Source organism: Rutilus rutilus, assembly GCF_951802725.1.
Source record: "Rutilus rutilus genome assembly, chromosome: 10".
NCBI classification, from domain to species: Eukaryota; Metazoa; Chordata; class Actinopteri; order Cypriniformes; family Leuciscidae; genus Rutilus; species Rutilus rutilus.
This window is the reverse complement of record NC_140215.1, coordinates 23,872,742-23,898,378: the sequence shown is the minus strand read 5'-3', so window position 1 is coordinate 23,898,378 and position 25,637 is coordinate 23,872,742. Positions and strand designations below refer to the sequence as shown.

At 37.1% G+C, this 25,637-nt stretch overlaps 1 protein-coding gene across 2 annotated transcripts; it reads right to left on the bottom strand.

The window, feature by feature from the left end:
* Positions 1-454: 454 nt before the first annotated feature.
* Positions 455-24,458, bottom strand: als2a (alsin Rho guanine nucleotide exchange factor ALS2 a). Of its 2 annotated transcripts, XM_084420711.1 has the most exons (33): positions 24,063-24,458; positions 23,727-23,875; positions 21,008-22,369; positions 19,186-19,351; positions 18,984-19,080; positions 17,600-17,677; positions 17,296-17,484; positions 16,316-16,487; positions 16,018-16,207; positions 15,872-15,937; positions 15,600-15,762; positions 15,382-15,513; positions 13,355-13,483; positions 13,231-13,254; positions 11,322-11,392; positions 11,050-11,116; positions 10,768-10,967; positions 10,442-10,507; positions 9,765-9,863; positions 9,489-9,656; positions 9,292-9,403; positions 9,114-9,191; positions 8,874-9,001; positions 8,629-8,793; positions 8,245-8,362; positions 7,188-7,345; positions 6,800-6,916; positions 6,454-6,630; positions 3,098-3,143; positions 2,943-3,004; positions 2,695-2,844; positions 2,493-2,589; positions 455-2,315 (listed from the first exon to the last, which is right to left on the bottom strand). In XM_084420711.1, exons 1-33 carry the CDS (start codon positions 24,083-24,085, stop codon positions 2,277-2,279), a joined length of 5,058 nt encoding a protein of 1,685 aa, XP_084276837.1. In that variant the 5' UTR covers positions 24,086-24,458; the 3' UTR covers positions 455-2,276. The 2 variants fall into 2 exon arrangements, with proteins under 2 accessions (XP_084276837.1, XP_084276836.1); XM_084420710.1 differs by having other exon boundaries at positions 2,943-3,143.
* Between the last annotated feature and the right edge of the window lie 1,179 nt (positions 24,459-25,637).

Below are 25,637 nucleotides of genomic sequence, written 5' to 3'. Positions count from 1 at the left end.
ATCTTTATAGGAAATGTTTTATTAACCAGCCTAGTGATGACAATGACCTAACTAGTGACAGACCGAAATATTGGGTAGGCCGATTAATCAGACAAAATTTAGCCAATTTGTAATAAACAGCACCAGCCAACAATTGGTTGTTTTTCAATGAAAAAAAAACATTAATTGTCATTAAAAACCCATTTCAGTTGATCACTAGATCTCACACTAAGGCTGTGTGACATATCAGCAAAACCTTTTCAGTGCATGTTCAAATGTACTGTACAAAAAATGCATTTAGAGGAAAACACAAACACACACACAGTATTTTCACACAAGTGCTTAATCAGTTTGTCCTTTAAACAAGTTGAAAATGTAAAGCATATTGCTAATATTTTTAAATATTATTCCCTTATTGCATAGTGTAAAAATGCAATGGACTGAAAAAATATTACTCAAGACTCCAGTGTATAAGTTCTAAATATATCTAAATAAATTCACTCTGGTACACTTTAATAAGAGTATCAAATTACAACTAAATCAAATTTCATATAGTGTTTCATGTCAGTGTGCTGTCATATGCTGAAATGCAAACCATTTCTTTCAGAATATCAGTTGTTTCAGTTACACAGATTATAGTTAAAATACATCACAACATTATCTGACTTCAATTATGCCTTCACTACTGCAAGCCACCTTTACATGTCAGTGCTTGAATGACATTGTTCAATCTCTGCTTACGATTTATAATGCCAACATCACAACACTTCAAATGTATTTAAAAACACAGCAACCCTGTGTAATGTGCAAAATCACAATAGAACCAGTAACCCAAACAGAAGCTGGTTAATAATAGGGATGCATCTATCGGATTTTATAGGATCGTTTACAAGTTAAAAGTAGCGTCTACATTTTTCAGTAACGTGACAGTAACTCGGTTTTCAAAATTCATTCAGTAACAAGCTATTTTCCCCCTAAAACCAATGGCACTGCTTTGCAACCATGTACCGGTAAGCTAACAACTTAATCATACATTACATACTCTCCTTGAATGTTCTCTTTCTCTTAAAAAGTATTGGAAAGTCTGATTCATTTTTAGTGAATTTCCTATGATAGTGAAGTTCCTTCGGATGGATCATTTATATACACTACCATTAAAAAATTTGGGGTCAGTAAGATTTAAAAATCCAGCAAGGATGCATTAAAAAGATCCAAAGTAACAGTAATTTATAACGATGCAAAAGATTTGATTTCAAATAAATGCTGTTTTCTTTACACTTTCTATTAATCAAAGAATCCTGAAAAAAATGTATCACAAAAAAGCAGAAGATCTGTTTTCAACATTAATAATAATAAGAAGAAATGTTTCTTAAGCAGCAAATCAGCATATTAGAATGATTTCTGAAGGATCATGTGACACTGAAGACTGGAGTAATGATGCTGAAAATTCAGCTTTACATCACAGGAATAAATAAAATTTTAAAACATATTCAAATAGAAAACAGTTATTTTAAATAGTAATCATATTTGACAAAATTACTGTTTTTACGGTATTTTTGATCAAATAAATGCAACATTTGTGAGCAGAAGGGACTATTAAAAAATGTAAAAAATCTTACTGAGCTTAAACTTTTCATCAATGCATTTATAGCAAAATATTATAAATGCTGTTGTCCATCACTATATGTTCCTTATATAAATAAGGGTGTTTTATTAGTTCTATATAGTGTAAATGTTGTTCAAGTTGCTGTCACTCTGAGGTCATTCCGTCAAAACCCCTAGGTACCTTAGTACATAGGTACTGCTCTGAATCAATTATATAGTTTCTTCTGATTATATTAAAATTAGAGCATTATCATTAGTTGGAGTATCAGTACACAAGTCAGCAACAGTCTGATACCAAATAATATATACAGTAATGAGTGTCAGTTATTACCAAAACTGGTATCAAATATTGATAACATGGTGAGTGCTTGAATAATTGCAGTTGTATAACGATTTTGTATATGACGTCTCTTTTCTGCCCAGTTAATATGGATGTTTCTTCAACGTGTAACTTTACTGTCCGTCAAATGGTCAGTGTGAGAGTATCAAAACATAAAAATCAAAGTCATTTCTGTAGCACAGTGCTTAAGGGAATGCTTGAGTTGAATGTGAGCCTCTTCTTGAGGCCTGAAATAAATGAGCACACCTTGACTTTGACCTGTAATCCGTGTCTATTTAAACTGCACCTACTCCACAAGAATGTGCGCAAGTTAGGAAAGCTGCGGCCGTGCTGCTCACAAACCAACCCATCCCTATGTAGTCTTCTCAAGCTGAATCTGGTTGTAGCAGGCCTAAAAAGCAGAGATAAACAGATTAAAAGATGGAAAAGAATGAAAGGGGACTAGTGATTGTGTGGGATAAGATTAAAATTCAGCTTTTCAAATAAAACAATTGGTTCATAAAACCAGTGTAATGTTTCTTGTCCCTGAATATGTGTGGAAAAAAAGAAAATGTAATTTCATTCTCACTTTGAGAGTTGTCAACATGAACCCAAGCTGTCCCAGCTGTAGACTGGAGTCTGTAAGGTCCTCTATCAGACTGACTTCAGAGCCCAGGTTTCTGATCCTACACGTTCACAAGCAAAAGGTTCTTTACGTGGGCAGACAAACTGAATGTTTCAACTGATAACTTCATTGCCGTGAGGTGCAAGTGAAAGATTTGGAAAAGTACCGTGCGCGGAGCACCACATAGAGGAAGATTGGAAAGAGGTCATCCATGGACCATAGAAACTCCAGCCCAAGCAGAGCCTGCACGTCCTGGGTGACCTCCTCAAAGGTCAGCTGTATCACCTGCAACTTGTCTAAGGGAGTGAATGCTGTGCTGTAGAAGCAAAGACAACAATGAAGATATAAGAAAGCTGCTACTAAAGTGTTGTTGTTGCTGTTTTTCTATCCATGTTACACACAGACAGTCTTTACCTGATCTGTTGCAGGGTTTCAACAGCAGTAGCAAAGCAGGCGTCTTTAGTACTTGGCAAGACCTGTCCAATAAATCCAAGTGAACCATTTAAGTTATTTATTTTACCACGGGTTTCATCACTGATTATTTTCTTAGAAATGACAGAAAGGTTCACCTGCTTTATCTCTCCCAATACAGAGATAGAAACTGGCCAGAACTTTCTGGAAAACAAAGAGACATTCATCTAAAAAATGTAAAAGCCGCCGTCCTTCCTGGACTGAGGCTTTGATTAGTCATTATTATACTGTATACAGAGACAACGGAAAGTATTTGGACACTTAAACCATGCATACAATATAAACATTTCATTGCATAAGGAACAAAATATTAAATAATGTATATCAAATATAATATTACATTTTCGTAGACTTAATGATAACACTTCTCTGTTTTATAATGCATTATAAGGGTATATTCTTAATGTATTATATGCAAGCATATTATAATATGTTGTATCATCTCATGAACAATCGTAATGACAGTTATAATACATTATAATCAGGATTTGAAATTACATTTTTCATTTCACAATCACAAGCCAATTTGAGTTCTACATTTTTAAGTTACCAGCCATTCAGAAGTCAAAGTCACAGCTTAGATTTAAATATATTAAATGTGATTCTTAAACACTTTTAGCTTTACAACAGTAAATCACTGTTTTCTGAGATATAAAATAAATATAATATAATAAAATGGAAACAAAATTCTCTGTGACTTCTCTTCTGCCATGAGTTTATAGCAATAAAGACACTAGGGCGCTTTTTGCCCTCTTGGACATGTGACATGTGTTCATTGTCTCCCATAGGTCTCTGGCGGAGCGTTTACCGGTCGTACACCGGACGGGAAGCGCCACTCTGCGCCTCAGACATCTCACAGGCAGGCTTATTGCACACCACTCGCATCATTCTGTACTCGCATTCTCAAGTTCAAGTGAACAGTGAATCTAATCACAATACAGGCAAAAGTTCACTCCAAGAATGAAGGAAGAATGAAAGTGGTGTAAATGAGTTTGAATGAAGGTATTTGAAAAAAACAGCAGAAAGAGAAAGAGAAAGTGTGATATGAAGCATATATATTCAAGCCACAAATACAAACCTGTTACTGAAAAACACACAATACACAATCTCCTGTAAGCTCGCGCTCGATCGGCCCAAAACCGGCATCCGACCAGCGCGGAAGGTCTTTACGTGTTACTGTCCTTTTCTCGAGGCAAAGTATTTTTTGATTAAATGCAATACATTTTAATATATGTTTTCTCTCGTTATTATATCTGACTCCATAAATGAAAAGGTTTTATTTTTCTAAAGGTTATAAAAGGAAATATATTTGTCCTAAATCATTGTATTTTAATGGAAAACTATGTGAGTGATGCTGTGGTGCGGCATGATTTTGAACAGCCGGAGTTGTAGATGGGGGCCGTCGGTGTGCTTACGGTCATAGAAAACAGTGTGTTTGAATTTTAAAGACGTGGCACTGCACAGCGTTTCTCTCAGTGTGCGACCCTCTTTACTAATGTTTGAGGCTCGTTAGTGATGATAGTGATGCCATGCAAAGTGATATTAATAAGTCAAGTCAAGTCAAGTATATTTGTATAGCGCTTTTCACAATACAGATTGTATCAAAGCAGCTTCACAGTATTAAATTAAAATAATACAACAAGGTTTGTTTCTAGTGGAATTTATTGATTGATAAAATCAAATTAAATATCCCCAAAATATCCCCAACTGAGCAAGCCAAAGGCAACAGTGGCAAGGAACCGAAAAACTCCATCAAGTGACCTAATGGTGTCCTAAAACTCCATCAGGTGACCCAATGGAGAAAAAAAAAACCTTGGGAGAACCCAGGCTCAGTTTTGGGGCTAAATGTGAAAATGCTCTCCCTCCTTTGGTGGTTCTGGATATCCTAGGTATGACCAAAAGCCTTGAATTTAGTGATCTTAAAGAGCGCGATGGATTATAGGGCGATAGAAGATCCGTTAAATAGACTGGAGCTAAGCCGTTTAGGGCTTTATAAGTCAGTAGCAATACCTTGTAATTAATACGGAACTTTATAGGTAACCAATGCAGTGATGATAAAATCTGTGTTATATGATCATATTTTCTTGATCTAGTAAGAACTCTAGCGGCGGCATTCTGGACTAACTGTAGCTTGTTTATTGAGGATGCAGGACAAACAGCTAATAAAGCATTACAGTAATCTAGTCTCGAGGTCATGAATGCATGAACTAACTTTTCTGCATCAGAAACTGATAGCATATTACGTAGCTTAGCAATGTTTCTAAGGTGGAAAAAGGCGGTTTTTGTAACATATGAAATATGATTTTTGAAAGACAGGTTGCAATCGAGTATAACACCCAGGTCTTTTACTGTAGAGGATAAAGTAACAGGACATCCTACGATGTTAAAGTTGTATTGTGAAAGGTTTTGTGGGCGGTTTTTTGAACCGATAAGTAATACCTCTGTCTTGTCTGGATTTAATAAAAGAAAATTACGCGTCATCCAATCTTTTATATCTTTAACACACTCTGTAAATTTGGATAAATTAGCGTTTTCATCTGGCCGTGATGAAATATATATTTGAGTGTCATCAGCATAACAATGGAAACTAATTCCATGTTTTCTTATAATATTTCCAAGTGGCATCATATATACTGAGAATAACAGAGGGCCTAACACAGATCCCTGCGGCACTCCATAGTTTACTGGAGTTATGATCGATTTTTCTTCATTTAAATAGACAAAATGGTAGCGGTCAGATAAGTATGATTTGAACCAGCTTAATGCTTGTCCTTGAACACCAGGGACACAATAACATAATTTATGAATCATAACCTGCCAAATTGGCTAGTGTGTTGATATGTGTTACCCACCACTATGGATTTTCACCCGCAATTGACAGGTGTTAATTTCAAACCCTAATTATAATACGTAACCACTATTCATGGTTATACCTTTTAAGAGTATTATAATTACCATAAGAGGATTATAAATTCCATTTGTATTGACATTGTCATGATAATTTTCTCTTAAGTTTAATGTTTTAGTTTTACCTTAAGTTTAAAACCACTTCATAATATCTTATGGCTGTTTAAGAGGAGACCTAGTCTTTTTTTACTTTACTTAAAGCAGACAAGGAGCACTACTAAATTATTATGAGATGATACAACATATAAGATTTTTTTATAAGGCATTATGCATGCATAATAAATATAGGATTCATAGAGAGTGTTATCGAATTTACCTCTACTGATGCATTTTTGCAATGTCTTTGAATTAATTACCAAGGACACGTGTCCAAATATATTTTGTCTTAATTTTAAAGAATATATCAACTGATTTATCAATTCAAAACTACAAAACTGTCAACCAACTGGCCTTTAAGTATCCAATAGTTTTTAGGGCCACTACAATTGCATCATACACACTGTAATAGAGTAATATTTGATCTTGTACTGTTCCTTTTGTCACTTACTGTTGTACCCCAAGGAAGGCTAGGAGGGCGAGATCAGGCTGTTTGTTGAGTCTTAGCACACAGTTCCAGTACACTTCCTCCTCTCTCTCTTTCTCTAGTGTGTAGAGGGTGAAGAGAGGAGGGTAAAGCCTCGGCAGCAACACCGGCAGGAGAAGACTTGAGCTGCTCACTAACCAACTGCAGAACACACAACACACACAAGCCTGTTTAATTGTTATGACAGTATACATCTATATCTAAGTATCTACACACACAAACAGATGTTAGGTACTCCACTAGGTTTGGGACAGATCCACTATTTTCATGTTTGCAAATCTGTAATTCAGTCATAGTGGTGCTGTCTTACCCCTGCTGTGGAGTTTCTGAGTGTGTGCTGCTGTTAAAAGAGTCTGTGCCCTCATCTGAGAAACTGGAGGAATCCAGAATAAAACCTCCGTCCGCAGGAACACCAGGAAACAGAAACCTACAGCAAATATTTATAACACTTGAAAAACAACAGCTTTGTCAGGAAAATCAATGAATGCAGTAGTCTATGAGAATTGTAATGAAATTAATGGTATGCCCCATTATTACATTTAGCAAAGTTCATTAAGTCATAAAGGAATAATAATGAAAGAATAACAAAGCCTTCCCTATAAGGAAAATTAACTTTGCAAAACACTTCACCAGCTTTTAAAGCACTGGGGTATGTTGGAGGTCATCGTGACAATTACAGAAAAGCCCGAACTTGTTACCTGACTATTTGGAATATACGTGTTAGATATGACTGGATCTCCTCCACTGCCTGCTGTAGGAGGCGTCTGTTGGAGCCCACGCCAACGTAGGTCATCCTGTACACAGTGACGAGGGTCTCCAGCAGCCAGCCCAGCGGGTGCAGGGGGGTATCACAGGCCTAAAGGAAGTTATTACACCCCCAAAAAGGTATTCAGACATTTAAAAATGTATAAATGTACAGTACTGTTCAAAAGAGTAGGTTTTTTGAAAGAAATGAATACTTTTATTCAGCAAGGATGCATTAAATTAATCAAAAGTGACAGTAAAGACATTTATAATGTTACAAAAGATTTCCGTTCCTTTGAACTTTCCATGTATTAAAAAAAAAAATCCATTTCCATATATAGATAACTGTTTTGATAATTGACAATATTGATAATAATAATTTCTTGAGCACCAAATCAGCATATTAGAATGATTTCTGAAGAATAATGTGACACTGTAGACTGCTGAAAATACAGCTATGCCATCACAGAAATAAACATTTAAAATTGTAATAATATTTCACAATATTTCTGTTTTCACTTGGTAAGCATATGAGACTTCTTTCAAAAACATAAAAAAATTGTAAAAAAACTGTTAAAAAAAAACAGTAGTGTAAGTGCAGTTTATAATAAAATATGTAAATAAATTGCATTTATTTTTAAAGACAAATATCACAAGCACACATTTCAAAACATCAAAAAGTATTTGGACACTTTTTAGCTGTTAAATGTTAGTGGAACATGTCTACCTGTAGTTGCTCTTTATGGACACCTGTAAGAACTTGATGTATGAACTCAGTTCTCCACTAAAAATAACCTTGACACCAGTTAGTTCAAAGAATATATAGAAAAGTATATTAGTTAAAAAAATTAAATAAAATAAAAACTCTAACATCATCCGTTTCCACTTGGTTTGATATTTTGTAACTACTGCAATGACATGTCCAATTGTCCAATGAGTGTCCAAAATGCTTTTTCGAGGCATCTGTACAGTTCTGCAGACTTGATGTTACTAAGCTTTTGTAAGTCTCACCTTCAAGAGATACCGACGGATGTTGTTGTAGGAGTCTGCAGTAACAGGGCCCACATGTTGAGGAATCACCTCAAGACTCTCCAGCATCTTAGTCTGAGATCGGGTCAGCTCCCCTGGACTAAAAGACATACATACGTCACTGGTGATTTCGTCACACATTAAGATGCTCCATATACTTACATTCATGTGCATATGAACAAAGAAGTTGTCTTTTGCGTACCAAAGTTCAAGTTTGGTGAACTATTGAATCAGTATTTGTTATTTGGTATATATATATTTTTTTTAAAGAAGGTGATATCTTATCCTTCATTATTTGTTGTAAGGTACAAAGCATTTTTGTGCGTTGTGTGCACCTTTACTCGTTTATCATGTGTGTGTACATACGAATCTCTCTGTTGTCTGCGTCTGGCAGTGAGGGAGATGGCGATGTTCTCCCAGGCTTTCTTATACACTCCCTGACCAGGAGTTTCACAGCCTAGTCGACCCCAGCACTCCTCAAACACGGCTTTCCACTTTTCTTCTGCAGGCACTGCGTGTTGACCAGCCACACTACACACACACACACAGATGTAAAAATACAGTACAAATAAATATACAGTAGGCCAAAGCATTATTCATGACAAACTTACGGCATCTTGCTTTCTCTCCTCAAAGATTCAAAGGGTTTTGTGAAAGTTCCGGCCACTCTCAGACCGGCTCCCCAGTGACCATCAAAGACCCCATCCAATGAGTCACCATTAGGCATGAATAGGACGCCCTTCACATGCAGAAAATCACAGGAGATTCAGACAACCACAAATGCAAAAATCACAAATATGGTTTCAACAGATTTGCTGTCACAGGAAACTGTTACATTGTTTCAAGTTCACCTTTCCACACAGAGTCCAGTCTTCTGAAAACTCGCCCTCAAAGACTGTGTCATCATCACAGATAAGAGTCCCATTGCCCTGTATCAGAAAAAATTATATAAAATAATAATAAGTATATATTCAATATCAGCAAATGCAGGCATTTCTGTAATATTATAGTGTCCCCAGCTCAACTGACCATCATCTTGTTATTAGAGTGATTTCCTTCATAATACAATCCAAACTGAGTGATAATGACCCCGTCTCCATGCCGCTGGTCATCAAGCCATATTCCCATGTATTTCTCTCCTCTGAGAGATATAGAAAGAAGTTGATGAATTGTTTATGGCAGGAGGATGTTCACAATCTCAAATTTGGTAAATACAATGCGCATACCTGCTGAAGTCATCACACACACCGTAGCCTGTTCTCTTCCCTTGAACCCACTGACCCACAAACACACTACTGGAGGAAGGAGAGGCCAACTTCCCACTCCGTAACATGCCGTGACCATGACGCATGTTCTCCCTGAATGAGCCCTCGTATACCTCACCTGAAGCATGCCTGCAAAGACAGAGCAGTCAGAACATGGGCAAGGTTCGAGATGTTCCTGGTAAACTGATAATGCCCCAAAGATATGATTTAACATACACACATTTATATAATTATTACCAGTATGTGCCAAAGCCATGCATTTTCCCTTCCTTCCAGTGACCTTGGTAACGCTCAAACTTGTTGAGGGTTGTGTTGGGCATCATATAATCTCCAAATCTATACAGAAAATTATAAAAGGCTTATACTTTACTGTGCAAAAGTTTGGGGTTGGTAAGATTTTTAAATGTTTTTGGAAGAATTCTTTTATACTGCATTTATTTTATCAAAATACAGTAGAACAACAGTAATACTAAACATTATTACAATTTAAAATAAATGTTTTCTATTTAATATATTTTAAAATAAATAGTAATTTATTCCTGTAATGGTAAAGCAAATTTTTCAGCAGCCATTACTCCAGTCTTCAGTGTCACATAATCCTTCAGAAATCATTGCTCGGGAAACATTTCTTATCATTATCAATGTTTAAATCACTTGTGCTGCTTAATATTTTTGTATAAACCGTGATACACTTTTTCGGGATTCTTTGACAAATAGAATATTCAAAAGAACAGCCTTTATTTACAAATGTGTTTTTTGTAACATTTGATCAATTTAACGTGTCCTTGCTGAATAAAAGCACTAATTTCTTTAAAAAAGATATATCTTACAGACCCCATCTTTTGAATGGTATTGTACATTCCAAAGAATCTGCAAGCACAAGTATGTTCATCTTTAACAGTGTGTGTACTGACCCATCCTCCAACCCGTTCTTGAATGTGCCACAGTAAACTGTCCCATCTGGCCACTTCAGAATCCCTCTATTTAAGGAAAAGAAGAACAGAAGGCACATGTATCACACATGAACCGCAGTAAGACTCAAGAGCCACTTTCATTTGAGCTACAACATGATCACAGTGAATCCACAGTGGATAAAAAAAAAACCCACCTTAGCCAGTACTGCCATTGCTGTTCACTCAAAAAAGCAAATGCATGACAGCTCTGCTTAAGTGGTTGAGAGAAATTATTGGATTATTGTATAGAGTGCGAATACAAACAGTCAGCATTGGCAAGCACTCACTTGCCATGAGGTTTGCCTGTTAGCCAGCGGCCCTCGTACGAAGCATCCTTGAGTCGGCCCTCTTTGCTGAAAGTGTAGGTGGAAGTACGTGACACAGGAGGATCTCCATTCTGGCTGCTTCTAGACACATGTGTCCTCCTATTCAGGCCTGCAGCAAGCACGTCCTCAATGGTCTGATTAATGGCTCTCAGCCACTTTCCCTAACAGATAGGAAGGCGGTGCCAGAATTAACGCAAAGCAGAGAAACTTCTCAATCAAACTCTGACTGCATCAGTGCATTACCTTTTCCAGAGGGGAAGATGCCAGAACAACAAAGCTTTCTTCAGGTGTGGTCAGCTTAAGGGCAAGTCTAGCAATAACAGTTATAGGTTAAACTGGGGCAGAAATGTTTTTGTATAGGCACAACAGTGTCCTTGAAACTCCCATTTAGTATGTGCGAGAGCATTCCCAATGGCTTAATATTTAATGAAATGTCATGTGCTAAATTAAACCACACTAAAACGAACTACAACTGTTCAAATTAAAGATAAAATATGCTCAGATGAGTAACTTACATGCCCAGACTTTCATCTGAGATGGGCTCCACCCACAGTGTAGCAAGTGGGTAGATGTAGTGAGATGAGAACTGTAGGAAAAAAGAGAGTTTATTCAGTTACTCAAGCAAACCACTCCCTTATCTACAGGAATAAAAACTAAAGCCTTTGCATGCTGTGCTGCTGCTGCTGCTGTTGCTGCAGAGTCAGGAAAGAACAATTTGTAAATGTAACAGGTTTGCCTGAAAGAAGAAATACATTAGCCATATTGAAGACTTTCTCAAGAAGAAACTTTACCCAGCCATTCACACAAACACACACCCATGTACCAGTACCTACATAATTCAAAATAATGACATGCTCTAGTGCACAAGGGAAACCACACCCAATACCCAAACATTTCACAACAAACAAAACATTAATCAACAAAGTAAAAATCATTTTGTGGAAATAAAAAGTATGCAATGACGCAATATAATATGATGTGAAATGTTATGATGTGCTATGACATGATATGATAGTATGTGGGTCTTAGTTTAACTTAATAAATACATCGGTCACACAACTCTACCTCTTACAGACTATTAAAAGTTTATGCAGACAAAGAAGGAACTGAAACATTTAAATGCTGGATGTTTTCAAGACGCTGGCATAGGACGAAGAAATACAGACCAACCAAGCAAAACGTCACTGCATACACAGTTCAGTTTCAAAAACCACAAGGCAATATAAAGCAAATTAAGCAATATGCCAGCATATTTGAAAATAAACACACACACACACATTCTTGTACATCTATCTTTATGAGGACATTCATTGACACAATGCAATCTCTAGCCGTTTACCCTAACCTTACCCATCACAACTAAGTGCCTAACCCGAACCCTTACCCTAAACCTAATTTTAACCTTATCCCTAAAACCAAGTCTTGACCCTCAAACAGGCCTTTAAAGGGGTCTCAGAAAGTGAGGACCGGCCAAAATGTCCTCACTTTACTCTCTTTGTCCTCACTCCAATGGTCTAAAACTCAAACTGGTCCTCACAAAGATAGTTGTACAAGTACACACACACACACACACACAATGAAAACAATGGCCCTGTCCCAAATGGCACCCTAATCACTCGCAGTCTTCCTACGAGTCCACACTTTTGTGACGTAACGCCGCTTTGACTGTGAATCAGTGCAGGCTTGGCAAAAGTGTGCATCGAGACCACATATCGACCGCAAAGGGGGAGCTCGTGAGCACACTTCTGAAACCTAAAATGACAAATGGGACTCAAATGGGACAAATGGGATTTAACGGACACGCGGCAGCCATTGTAAGTCCACAAGACCGAAAGTGCATAATTATGAAGTGTGCCATTTGGAACAGGGCCAATAATTGATTTATTTTTATAGTTTAAATAAATGTAGCTTCATTGTTAATTTAGCTTTAGTTGCTCTGCAAATATATTGAAGAGTACTAACAACTATAAATTATGTAAATTATTAATTTACTAATCCTTACCCTATAGTAAGTACATGTAGTCAATTAATATTACTTAGTACTTAATGTATAATAACACTGTAACAAAGACACATTTAAAAAAAAAAAAAAAGTGTAATGATTTTTTTTAATTCCTTTTTTGGCCTTGTTTTAAAGTTTAAAGTATTTTAAAAAGATTCCAAGTCAGAGCAAGGTGTCACATTCACGCTATCATCTATCATCTGTTGCCTATTCTTTCTGTACATCAGATTTCATCATAGCATAACTGTACTTAGATGCCAGCAGATAACTAGCTTGGGACACTTATATTAGCATATTTTAAAATATCCAATAATTTATCATATCAGGCTTTAAAAGAGCAAAAATGCATTCAATGTCTCAAGTCAAGCCCTAAAGAATACACTGATTCTGTGCAGGCAGGAACTTAAACACACAATACTCACAAGCTTCTTTGAAGGTATAGTGCCCTAAATGAATGAAGAAAATAAAAAAGAACATGAATGACATGAAAAAATGAGTGTAATGACAATTACAGGGTGCTAAAATTTGTATTAAAAATTTATTAACCTGTGCATGAACCAGGACATCACTGAAGAGGATGAACCAGCTGGCAGAGAATCTTCCAGAGTTTTGTAACGTCAGAGCTTTATTACTGCTCTCACAAACCAGACGACGAGACGGCTTACGCAGAGATTCCTGAGAAAGAAAAGATCAGGTAAAGAGAACTGCACACATGGAGACACATCACATGTGCACATCCTTCTGCCCAGCCACCAACAGGTTTGCACATAAACTAACCAGAAGCGTATCTGAAATTTATGTGGTCATATCTGCTGGCATTTAGTCCTGCAGCTTGCTGAGCAATAGTAAGTAGGTCAACTAAACCACATTATACAGGGGAAGTAATATACATCCACAAGTACTGCCTGCCAGGGTGTGAAATTAACACCAGCCAACAACGTGCTGGATTATTTTGCATTATGTGCTAGACACTATAGCAGGCTAACATTTCTTCTTCATTTTTGAAAACCATTCTCAGATTGATCTTTGACAAGAAATGCTGTTGATTAGTAATGACGACACATTTGGTATGGTAAGAATGAAAAGTTCATCTTATTTGCTGTTTGTTTGGATCTTAGTAGATTGTCGCAGCTTAAATGCACAATGCAAGTACTCTTGACACACTCATGCTAATGAGGTGTCATTTCTCACACCCTCATTTCTCAAAGCAAGAATTTTGTTATATATAGTATGTGAATGCTTGATGCATCAGCTGTTAGAACTTCATGCTTTGTGTGTTTCATTCACGCGTGAATTATTTTATCGTTTAACTGAAACATTTAAAATAGCTGCCGGGCAAATAAGCTAATTTTCCAACCGGACTGCAGTGTAAGACCGAAAGGTTTGTAATAAATTAACAAGCGAGGCAGTGCTACATTGGGAATCTAGCTAAAGGGTTAGATGAGCAGCAGGAATTTTATTAAGCATGTTCATTAGGTACATCTTATCAAATTTTAATTAAGTGAACCAAATTCACTTCAGCTAGAAGATAAACACTATCGTTGAAAATAAGGATGCGCCGAAATGAAAATTCTTGGCCAAAGCCAAAACTGAATATAATGAAACACTTGGCTGAAGGCGGCATACCGAACACGTTTTTTTTTTGCCTTTATTTCCATTTATTTAGCCAATTCTTCACCACTGCATAAATTTAATAAAATGCTTTTTACAATTTTGTCTTGCTTTTCAAAGAAAAAAATTATTACAAAACTACAATTTAAAAATATTTACTTAATGCTGAACATGGTTTTAACATTCCATCACACATACCAACAAAGCACAACATAACTTAAAAAAAAAAAAAAAATGTAAAAGCTTTTATTTTTATTTGAGCCTCCCTTCTTGAATAGCCTATTAGCCTATTCGTTTTTGCAGATGCTCCCCTTCTAGACAATTCAGCAGAACAGTGTCTGCAAACGGCCATTTTTGAGTCTTTCTCGGACAATGCTTCCACACTGCCGACATGTTAGCTGCATTTATAAAGCGTGCGCGCCTCTCACTCTACACTGGTTACTGGATGACTTGTGTCATCAAAAACATAAAATTGTTGTTGCCAAAATGTATTCGGTCTTTTCACTTATTCGGTTGCCGAACATTCCGTGTATTCCTAGTTGAAAAGTCTAAGGATGCATTAAATTCATCGATAATGTTACAAAAGATTCACGCTTAAAATAAATGTTGTCTATTTATCAAAGAATCCTGAAAAATAATGCATCACAATTTCCACAAAAATACAAAGCAGCAAAACTGTTTTCAAAATTGATAATAATAATAATAATAAATGTTTCTTGAGGAGAAAATCAGCATATTAGAATGATTTCTGAAGGATCATGTGACACTGAAGACCGGAGTAATGATGCTGAAAATTCAGCTTTGCCATCACAGGAATACATTTTAATAAAAATATCAAAAATATATTTAAAAAAAGAAGACAGTAATTTGAAATTCTAATAATATTCCACAATATCACTGTTTAATTATATTTTTGATCAAATAAATGATCAAATAAATGCAAATCATATTCTGTACCATACCGAATTCTTTCCTTTGAAGTTCTTCCAGAAATTGAAAGTAGCCTCAGCATCTTTTCTCTGCTTGCTGACAAAGCGAGCTAAAGCTTCATATTTGGAGCAGCCATTTTGAATCCACTGGTATTCCTCAGTGTTCTAAACAATAAAAGATTAATGTCATGTATTTTCATGTCACTTTCATTCCATTTAAGAGCATAATGAGAAATGGATTATTTTCTTACCACTTCAAAGCAGTTGGCTAGTTTCAGAAGTAATCTGTTATACCCATGCAGGTGCTGTAAGGGCATGCAAAACAAGTTGACTAACAGATCACAGGGTGATGGGTTCTTCTCCTTGGACTCTAGCAGAGACTGTATCAACTCCAGTTTCTTCCCAAATAATTCTCTGAAGAAACAGATCATGCATGAACAAAGAAAACCACAGACAATTAATGATAGTATATATATTATCATGATATGTTCATGAGTACGCTGGCTCAGATATGACAACGCACTGTGAGGGTTTCAGCAATGACTGGAATCCTCCCATAACAAGAAAGTTTCCCACTGGATCGCTGTACCTGAGGATAAAAATCATCTTTGGTGTTATTATAGAGATTTTAGACGCTGTTCTCTTTTTGAGTATGAATAGTATACTTGCTCTTTATAGATGTCATTGAAAATGGCTGTGTTCTTGATCAAGACCAGTGCTTTGATCGCTTTGCCTCGCTGCAGGAAGTTGGTGAGGGATACTGAGTGCTGTCCTGTCAGATGGCAAAGCTTGCTGAAACTACTAGCCATCTCTTGAAACAGCAACATGGAGGACTGACCCAGAGACGAGGCCAAACTCGCTACATTACAAGAGAGCAGATACAATCGATATCCAATTATAAAACCCAATAACAATCCACAAGATCGAAACGAAAAGTGCAATGAGTAAAAAAGAATTCGTTACATACCACGAGCTAGCAGGGGGCTCAGGATTTGGCTCTTCACCTTGCTGAGGATGCAGTAGAACTTCCTCTCTGCCGAAGCAAGCTCGTGGACTGTCGCTATGAAACCCATTGCGTTCTGATCGGCCAAGGCCAAACAGTTCAGTCCTCCCCCAAACACTCTGCTCACATAACCAATCTTCACAAAGGATTCAGCAAAATTAGAATAAACTGATGCTTTACATTAAACAATTAATCACAAACATTAAAACTAACACAATTACCTTCAAGTAATATTATACATATCAACCAATCACTGATACTTGCTAGCAAAAGTATGTATTCAAGTGCAATTTAATTCATGTTTTTATACTAATATATATATATAGTATATGTGCATGATATACTTATGACACACAAATTAAAGAACAAAGATGCAGCCGGATCATTTCCACGATGACCAACGCAATTGCAATCTACCAAAAGCAGCGCAAATTAGTGTCTGGTTTAAGAAGTGTTTTTTTGGGTGTTGAATAATGGCGCAAATACCAGTAAATTGACGAGTCAAAACCTTAGTTAATCACCTTGCGTGATTCATTTAAATACTTTCCTCCCATAAATTTTGCGTCTTCAAGGGAAACTCCTACAAATGCATAAGCAATAATGTCAGCCGCAAAAATAACTGTGTCCACACCTTTTCAGCATTAATTTTTGACTGGGTCTTTAGTAAATCCTGACAGTAGTTTTGTTATTATTTTTTATTGCATTTTTATATCATTCATATTTTTTTTCTTCTGCTTTGTCACTGATTTTGTATTTTAATGATGTACGATGTTTTGATGTATGATGTTTTGTATTGTAATGATGTACTGTATGTATAACAATCTTCACTGAAGAAGAATGCAATCAACTAATTTAAGAGTTTATTGTCATTTTACTAACAGCCTTTCTGCAGCAAAAATAATTAATTGTAAAAATAATTAACTGTTAAAACAATGTATACGAACATTCATGCAGAAGGGCAGAAGGGTGGGCGTCTGGGTGTAGGTCCCGGAGAGGGGATGAGCGCTGTCAGTGTTCTCCAGCACCTGCTCTCCGCTGTAGTAGAGAATGGGCTGATAACAGTCTCCATCGGCCAGCAGCAAAGTGTGCGTTTGCCCTGCTGCCACGTCCCACACACGGATACCGTCAGAGATCTATCGACACATGCACAACTGCACATTCATTTTTATACAAGGAAAGGAATGCCTTAAAAGGGAAGGCTTGCTGAAAAGGTGACTGCACATCATGAAAAAATTAAAGGATGTATACCATGGTGAGATTAGGAACTGTGCAGGGAGCATTCATATGACCCAGCTGCCCAAATTTGTCACTTCCCCAGGAATAAACCTGTGAGAGAGGAGAAATACACACTGATTGTTATTAAGAAAAGGTGAAAAACAAACTGTGTAGGGATCTAGAAAAAAAAGATCCCATTAAAAATATAAACAGACAAATAATTAATTAATAATTTTAAACCAGTGTTGTTATTGTTAACTAAAACTATTAAAAATCATATCAGTAATTGAAATAAAAATGAAATGAAATGAAATATAAACATCAGATGAAAAGCTTGAACTTTTGAAATGTTGCCTTGGAAAGTAACTGAAATGAATACTAAAATTTCAAAAACCTAAAGAAATTTAAGCTATAAAGAAATAGTTTATAATAATAATAATTTAAAAAATGACAAAAAAAGTAGTTTTTTAGTACAAAAAAATAAAAACAAAAACATCTTCAAAATACTATAGTAGTATATATATATATATATATATATATATATATATATATATATAATACTAAAATAACACTGGTTTAAACTTCCAAAAGCACCAAGGTGTTTAAGCATAAGCAACTTTATTGTATTTAACAGCCAAATTCTAGATGCACTACACTGTCCACAAAATTGAAGCAAAATCCATCAATAACAGAAGTCGCTGTTATCATAACAATGGCAATGACAAGCAGGATTGTGTTGGCGATCTGAAAGCTGGTAAGGTAACGTTAGCTAGGGTGACCATACGTCCTGTTTAACCAGGACATATCTGGCCAGGATTTTGAGATCGCCCAAAATGCCAGGGATTCGTCTTTTGCTTTCTACAGTCACCATTCATTATGTTTACATTATTACGTTATTTGACACTGACACGTACGTGCCAACTTTGCAGGTCATGCATTCTGATTCACACGGATCCCGATCGAGACGAAAACACAGGAATTTTCTTAGCAATGCTTACACGCACATCAACCGATCACTTGTTTAGCGTTCATGTAAACACTACATTCAGATTAACCAATCGGAATTAATTCAGTACTACTGAATCAAAAGGTGTACATGTAAACAAAATGAATGGCGACGAGAAAGCAAAAGCCGAATCGCGGATATTTTGGGCGATCTCGAAATCCCGGCCGGACATGACCTGGAATATGGTCACCCTACGTTAGCTAGTAGCTACCTACTTGCGAAGCAAGATTTCGCAATGCTTTATGGGATAAAAAATAATATCCTCATAGATATACAGTCTTGTACCTTGCATCATTTCATGTATATACATTTTTGCTATGAATCAAACATTAGGTTCGGTTCAAGGCTTAAAACTCTTTGGAAAGAATTCTGCAGAATCAAATGGAGAAATATTCTGAGGTCCCTCCTTACCTGACACTGAGCTGTCAGTGCCAAGGAGTGATTTGCTCCAGCTGTGATCTTGACAACTTCCTTTTTACTTAAACTCTTAATGCAGAGAGGCTGTAACCTGCAAGGAGAAAACAAAAATGTTTCCAGTCATGCACTGTGGTCAAAGAATTCAACGGTTAAACATAAACAAAACACGTATGTGTTTATGAGGGCTCTATTGTACCTGGGCAAATAGTCGCCATGACCTAGCTGACCTTCCTGGCCCCTCCCCCAACTCCACACCTCGGTGTAGAGGGAAGGAAGGAGATTTCTGGATTCTGAGGTAGAAGTTGTCACTGCACCCACTACAGCTCTCAAATTGTTGGTTCGATGACTGTCAGAAGGCGACACTGCAATTCAACAAGACAGTGTAATAAAATGTTTCTTAAATAAGTAGAATTTCTACAAGAAGTTCTTTAAGGGTTAGTTCAACATGAGGGTGAGTAAATATGACAGATTGTTTATTTTGGGGTCAACTGTCCCTTTAAAGTAATTTTAATAGTTTCAAGAGTTTCAACAGTGGTCTTGGTACTACGATTAACATTGATGCAGCATCATGCAAAATAAAAGCTTTCAGTAACTGATGCCATTGTAGAAATACCCTGTGTGCAGTCAGCCATGACTCATTTCTTTTGCAAGCAAATGGGTCCCATAAAAGGGGGTTTCCATAAAGTAAGTAGTATTCGACAGGACATGCCTCGTTGGCTGGCCTCAACAATAAGCTTGGCCTGCTGAGACAGAGTTTCAGGCCTTTTAGGCCAGTGCTGCATTGCAACTGAAAATTTTAAATGAATTTTTATGCCTTGTAAATTTAAAAAGTTATTTTCTGTGATGCAAAACAAAAAAAATAAAAAAAATTTGGTGATGATTAGCTAGTAAAAATGTTGGCTTGATGAAATTCTGAATGAAAAGTGAAATTCTAAACTAATGGCCCAACAATTGGGCCATCAGAAAAAAAGCCGTGATTGGTTGATTAAGACAACGCACTTTATAGCGACGTTTACATAAAACCAAATAATCAGTTAGTAATTAATCCAATTACTAACAGTTTATTGAGCCATAAGTTAAAGGAAAAGCCTTCAAATAAACACCTCAGTTGATCTGACTGAGCTCAATGCCTCAATCCAAAGGACATTTTTTATCAGATTCGAAGGGGTGGTGCAGACCTGAAATAATCTAATCAATAGAAAAAAAGTAAGCATGTAAATGCTTGAATCTGAATATTTGGATTCCAAAATACGGTATACACATTAGGGGTCGACTAGCCCGAACCTCGAGCTGAGACTCGAACGTGGGTTGCCTTGTGCACAGCGCTGCCCACAAGGCTATTGCTCCTACATAACAGCTTATTTTTATCAGTTATTTTGTCTTTGGGTCGTTATATTCCTCATAGATTTCTGATCATTCTAAATCAAATACAGATAAAATAGCAGAGTAAATATTACATTTTAATGAATGCATTAGTGAGAGAGTGATTGCGTGTGAATTAATTCTACCTGGCAGCGTCTCTCTAGTAATAGTGAAGCTGTGGGATTTAGTTACTAAGAAATATATGCTAGAACTTTTCAGTTTCTAAGCTACTTTATTGATAAATCACAGAACAGTTTTGACAATACATTTCTGTGCTACTGAATGTTTCTGTGTGCGCGATCCACATGTGATGTGCGAGCTACTCTCTGTGTGTGTGTGTTACAATGCAGCAGCACATTAGACTAGAACAGCGTTTAACTTATGTGTGCAATAAGCTGTTTAAAACGTGTATTCTCCCGAGCATCCAGATGGTATAATCAAACATGTCTTGTGGAGCGATCTCGGAGTATGCATTTAGTAGTCATTTTAACTATTTGGAAACGGAGTGTAAAAGTGGACTTCAAAGATTTCTTATCCCTCTATAGGCCATGATCAGCGACTTACTACTACATACTTATTGTAGAATAAATAAAATGGTATAGCCACTGATATAACATTTTATAAAAACATATTTTATAAAAAGCCATGAGGTTTACCTGGAGAGAAACCCGGTAAAGACCCTCTGCGATCATGTGCTTCAGTGTCCTGTAATGTGATGTCCATAAGACTGATGCTCTTCTTACTTTGCAGAGAATTGGCTGGACAGAAGTCCATTCCAGCAGTGTCTCTGCCCTCCTCACAGGACTCAAATAAACATCCACTGCTGATTAAAAGGTCACTGATGCAAATGCCTCCATCCACACTTGAGTGTAGTGAAGAATCATCAGAAGTGGAATCCAATGTTGGTAATAAACTGAGAGAGTGTTTCCGGTCTGTGACGGTATCTGATGCACTGCGTTGTCTGGCAGAAGCTGTGATCCTATCAGGTCTGCTCAGTGTCGGTGAAGAGGGACGTAGTGTAAGCTCATCACTTTGGTCTGATCGGAAAGGACACGTGAGAGATGTCTGACGGCTCGGAGGATGGGAACCTCCTACTGAGGTGGCCTCGGCCTGCTCAGCGAGGGTCTGGTCCGAAATCCTTTTGAGGTAGTCTTTCAGAGCCTGCTCATCAGGGTAGGGAGTGCTTTTGGTTCGTCGCAGACGTACAGGCCCAGCTTCAGATTCAGCAAGGTCTAGTTGAGTCTCCTGGCTTGTGGTATTTTGCTGAGATCCGAATGAGGATCCCTGGCCTGCACAAATGTTATTCGAGGTCAGTGGGGATACCTGGGAGTCAGGCGAGGAGTTTTTGGTTTTTGGTGTCCCAGCTGGAGAACTTTGTCCTGATCTTCGACCTTGTTTAGCATCAGCCAGTTCCACTCCAAGTGGACAGTAATGCTCATCGGAAATAATAACATGGTCATCCTTTTCAGTCATGGTGAAAAGGCTCTGCTTACACTGCCCACATCTATCCCGAGTTTGCTGACTGGCCTCTGGGGAAGGAAGAAACTGAACCAAAGCCAGGCTGTGGAACCCACCACAAGCAATCTGAATCACATATCTTCCCACTAAATGCTCCACCTTCTGGGGTGTCCATACCGGGAATACGCTGGTAACCAGTCCCAGCTGGCAGCCACTACCCCAGGCCCACACCTCATGATTTCTTGATAGGGCCAGAGTGTGCTGCGCTCCGCAGGCCACGTTTAGGACTTGGACCAGTTGTGGAGGATGGGTCTCACCATCCACCACACTGACGGGAGTGGGATTGGGTACCTGCTCCATTCCAGAGATACCACACTGGCCATGGGAGTTCTCCCCCCACATGTGGACGAGGCCATCCACTGTTACAGCAGAAGAGTGATAGCTGCCCGCCGACACGGAGATCACATGCTGTTCCTTCAGTGCGCTCTCTAAAACAGGGCTGGCAGGCTGAGAACTGACTCGTTTCCACGGCTGCTCGCCAAAACTATACACTTGCCCATCTGAGAGAGGAATACGTTTGACAATTAGACTGTGTCCAAAAGAGAAATCTTTTTATCTTTATCTCTATCTATCCACAATTTTTTTGCCATTTAAGAATCCTTTTGAAATAGCAGTTCTAACTTTCATAATGTCAGATTCCTAAAAGTGCTAAAAAATTTACTGTTTACAAGCAGTAAAAATGGCTTGAAATTATTATTTCCGCAGAAGACAATTATATAATTAAGGGGTCAGAGAGAGGGTGGAAAACAGCCATGAAATTTTTAAATATTACTAATTTATCGCCATCAAAAACTCGACCAGTACTGTAGTATACAGTAAGTGAATCTCAGGAAAATAAAATACATGATGAATATAATATAATATATAGATATACACACACACACACATACACATACATGTATATGTATGTATATATATATATATATATATATATATACACATACATGATGAATTTTATCCTATGAAATATGATTATAGTTGCGGTCACAAGTTCATTTTGCACTGTCCCTCAGAAACTAAATAAAATACTTGCATGTTTCCCAGAAAACAAAATAAGCAGCTCTGAAAATAAAATAATTTGCTATGATCATTGTATTCAAAAAGTTTTCTCTTATTGCATAGCTTTATTGAGCACCAGTCAGAATGTTTGACCCTTTTATAATAGTTGAGTCAATCAATTGTCCTCGATGTGAAAAGACTGATCTCAAAATCATACAGCGACTGCTGAAAAAAGTTGTTCAAATATGAAGAACATGCTGAAAAAGCAAAGAATGTGCAGGACCTGGCTTCTCAAACCAGAAAAACAAATGTAGGGCAGAAGGGAACTTGATTTTAAGAATTGCTATTACTGTGATCTCATGTGAGTCTCAACACTTTAGAGAAGAGAAGAGATGTCAATGGAAGAGGGAGAGGAAGTTATTTTGATAAAATATTACAAGGATGCATGAATTATGGAAAAATAGTACCATGGATAAATGGTTTATAATAAATACTGCAATATTCTATTAAAAAAATAAGTTGAAATTTAATTTCATGGTACTTAAAATGCTCACGACAAAGGACTCATAAACAACTCACAATCATGAAAACTGGTAAACAATCATGGATCATCCAGGCAATGACATAGTACTAAGAATCAAGTATAACTTTGAAATGGGACGTTTGTATAGATTTAGTTATTCTTTTGGTCTTGTGGACTATCTGCTATGTGAAATAGCTTATTCAAGGCAGTACTAAATAAAGCAAGCAATCTTTGTTAATGATTAACATTTAGCAGATTCTGCAAAGTGCGTGTAAACTTATGACCACAACTGTATGTAACTCGTCGTTTCATTCTCATTTCAAGAGAGATCTGACCTTCTGTCAGCAGAAGTCCATGTAAATTCCCCAGGGCAGCATGAAGCACAGGCCTGGACAGAAGCAGTCTCTCTGGGGTCACACCGCAGAAATAGCCCTGCCATCTGTAGAGCACACCTTTCTCTCTAGAGCCCTCATCTTCTCCAGAGCTGGAACGAACAAACGCATCCGTAAAGAGGTCAACGTCTTTCAAAAATCAATTTTGTGTTCAACTTGCTGGAAAAATAACAGCATACGTGTTTGTAACGTCAAGAGGTCGAGCAAGTAATGACAGAAATATCATTTTTAGAAGAACTTTTCAAAAAGTGACACTTTATAACAGAAATGAGTACGCACCTGCGCTGTTCCTCCATCAGCATTATTCAATCCATTACTTTAGACGGTGTGACAGCCACTCCAGTAACTAAATTCAGATCAAATGGTGAAATAAACGGACTTCACAAGCGAAATTTGCTCACACAAACGTCCTCACTCACGCATTTACTAGATCTGTCTCGAAATCACACTGAAAACGCCCTACAGAGCATTAAAAGTAAACAGTAGTTACGCTCGCTTAAGTTCAAGAAGTCTAATTACAAAACTTTGCACTGTGTTTTCCTTGAAATGTGTGACATTCTGCAGAAGTTTAAGGGAGAATCGCTGTCGGCTTTTGATATCTGAAACTAAGTAAAGTGAAAGCTCGCGACTGAAGTTGACAGCTCTGAAATTTGTTTTGGGAGCTATGGAAATCGCGGAGGGTCAGTTTCAATGTTCAGATTTACGTAACGCGGATGTTTGCTGAAAATCCAAAGTAATGCAACTGTGAAAATAGTTACTGGGAATCTGTTGCAGACAGCAAAGCTCATTTGAGCTGCCCGGCAGCCACTCGATTGATCACTATAATTTTTAAGAATTGTCTATTTGTAATAGTATGCTAATTGGCTTGTTGAATATTTAATTGTATTTAATTGTATTTTTATTGGGGTTTTGGCAATATTGTATGAAAACAATCCTACCAATAAAGTGCTTTAAATCGATCATTGTTTATATTGTATTTACGTGTATGCTACATGATAAAGTCCATAGGCCTATCTAAAAATAGGCCTAGCCTATAGGCTATTTATATACAGTAAATATAAAATGTATAGGCCTAAACATTTTCATGTAAATGTAGGCTAATTTCTCACGTTTTTCATTTATCTTTATCCTTTAACTCTGTAAGTAGGCCTTTTACCTGTATCTGTATATCCGTTTAGCCTACTTGTCTCTTTACCTGTATCTTTGACACTGTAAAGCTCGACATATGAAATAATAGTCAGAAAAATCTTTTTTTTAAAGAAGAGCAACATATTTTAAATAATCTAAAAAATACAAAGTTTGTAGCCTATATACGTCTTGAGTTTCGTATTTTATATGGCTTTTATTGCTCATATATAGCCTATGGTGAGAATACGGAGCTCATAAGGAGGGAAAAAACACCTGGTGAATTTCTGATTTAGGTTAATGTAAATCAATGTAAATCTATAACAGTATAGCACTTACATAAAATGCATATAGACATATGGTCACACGTGGTTTGGCACTGCAAGGACGATCAGCTGTCCTTCCTGTCTCCCTGTAGCACAGTCTTAGGCATTTTACATTATGGATAGTGTAGTTTATTGCTCTGTTCACATCTGCAGTCCTCATGAGTGATGCCTCCTGCAGAAGGTCTATAGCATGTTCACACAAGTGATCAGGGACCCTGGACATCTTTCTCCTGGTGTTTTTCAGAGTCAGAAGAAAGGTCTCTTTAGTGTCCAATAAGTTATTGTAACTGTGACCATAATTGTGTACCACCTGTAAACTGTTACACTCTTGGGCAAAAAATGGGCCAAGCTCAAAATGGCAAAATACTAAACTTTTAAGTGTCTTAACCACAAATTATTAGTC

Bases quoted from the DNA above. Each gene is read 5' to 3' on its own strand.
- als2a (XM_084420710.1), bottom strand. From the start codon at position 24,085: ATGCTGATGGAGGAACAGCGCAG. The intron at 9,864-10,441 runs GTCAGTACACAC...TTTTCTGTATAG, and splicing joins AAGAACGGGTTGGAGGATGG to ATTTGGAGATTATATGATGC. The intron at 9,192-9,291 runs GTCAGTTGAGCT...TTTCTGATACAG, and splicing joins ACTCTAATAACAAGATGATG to GGCAATGGGACTCTTATCTG.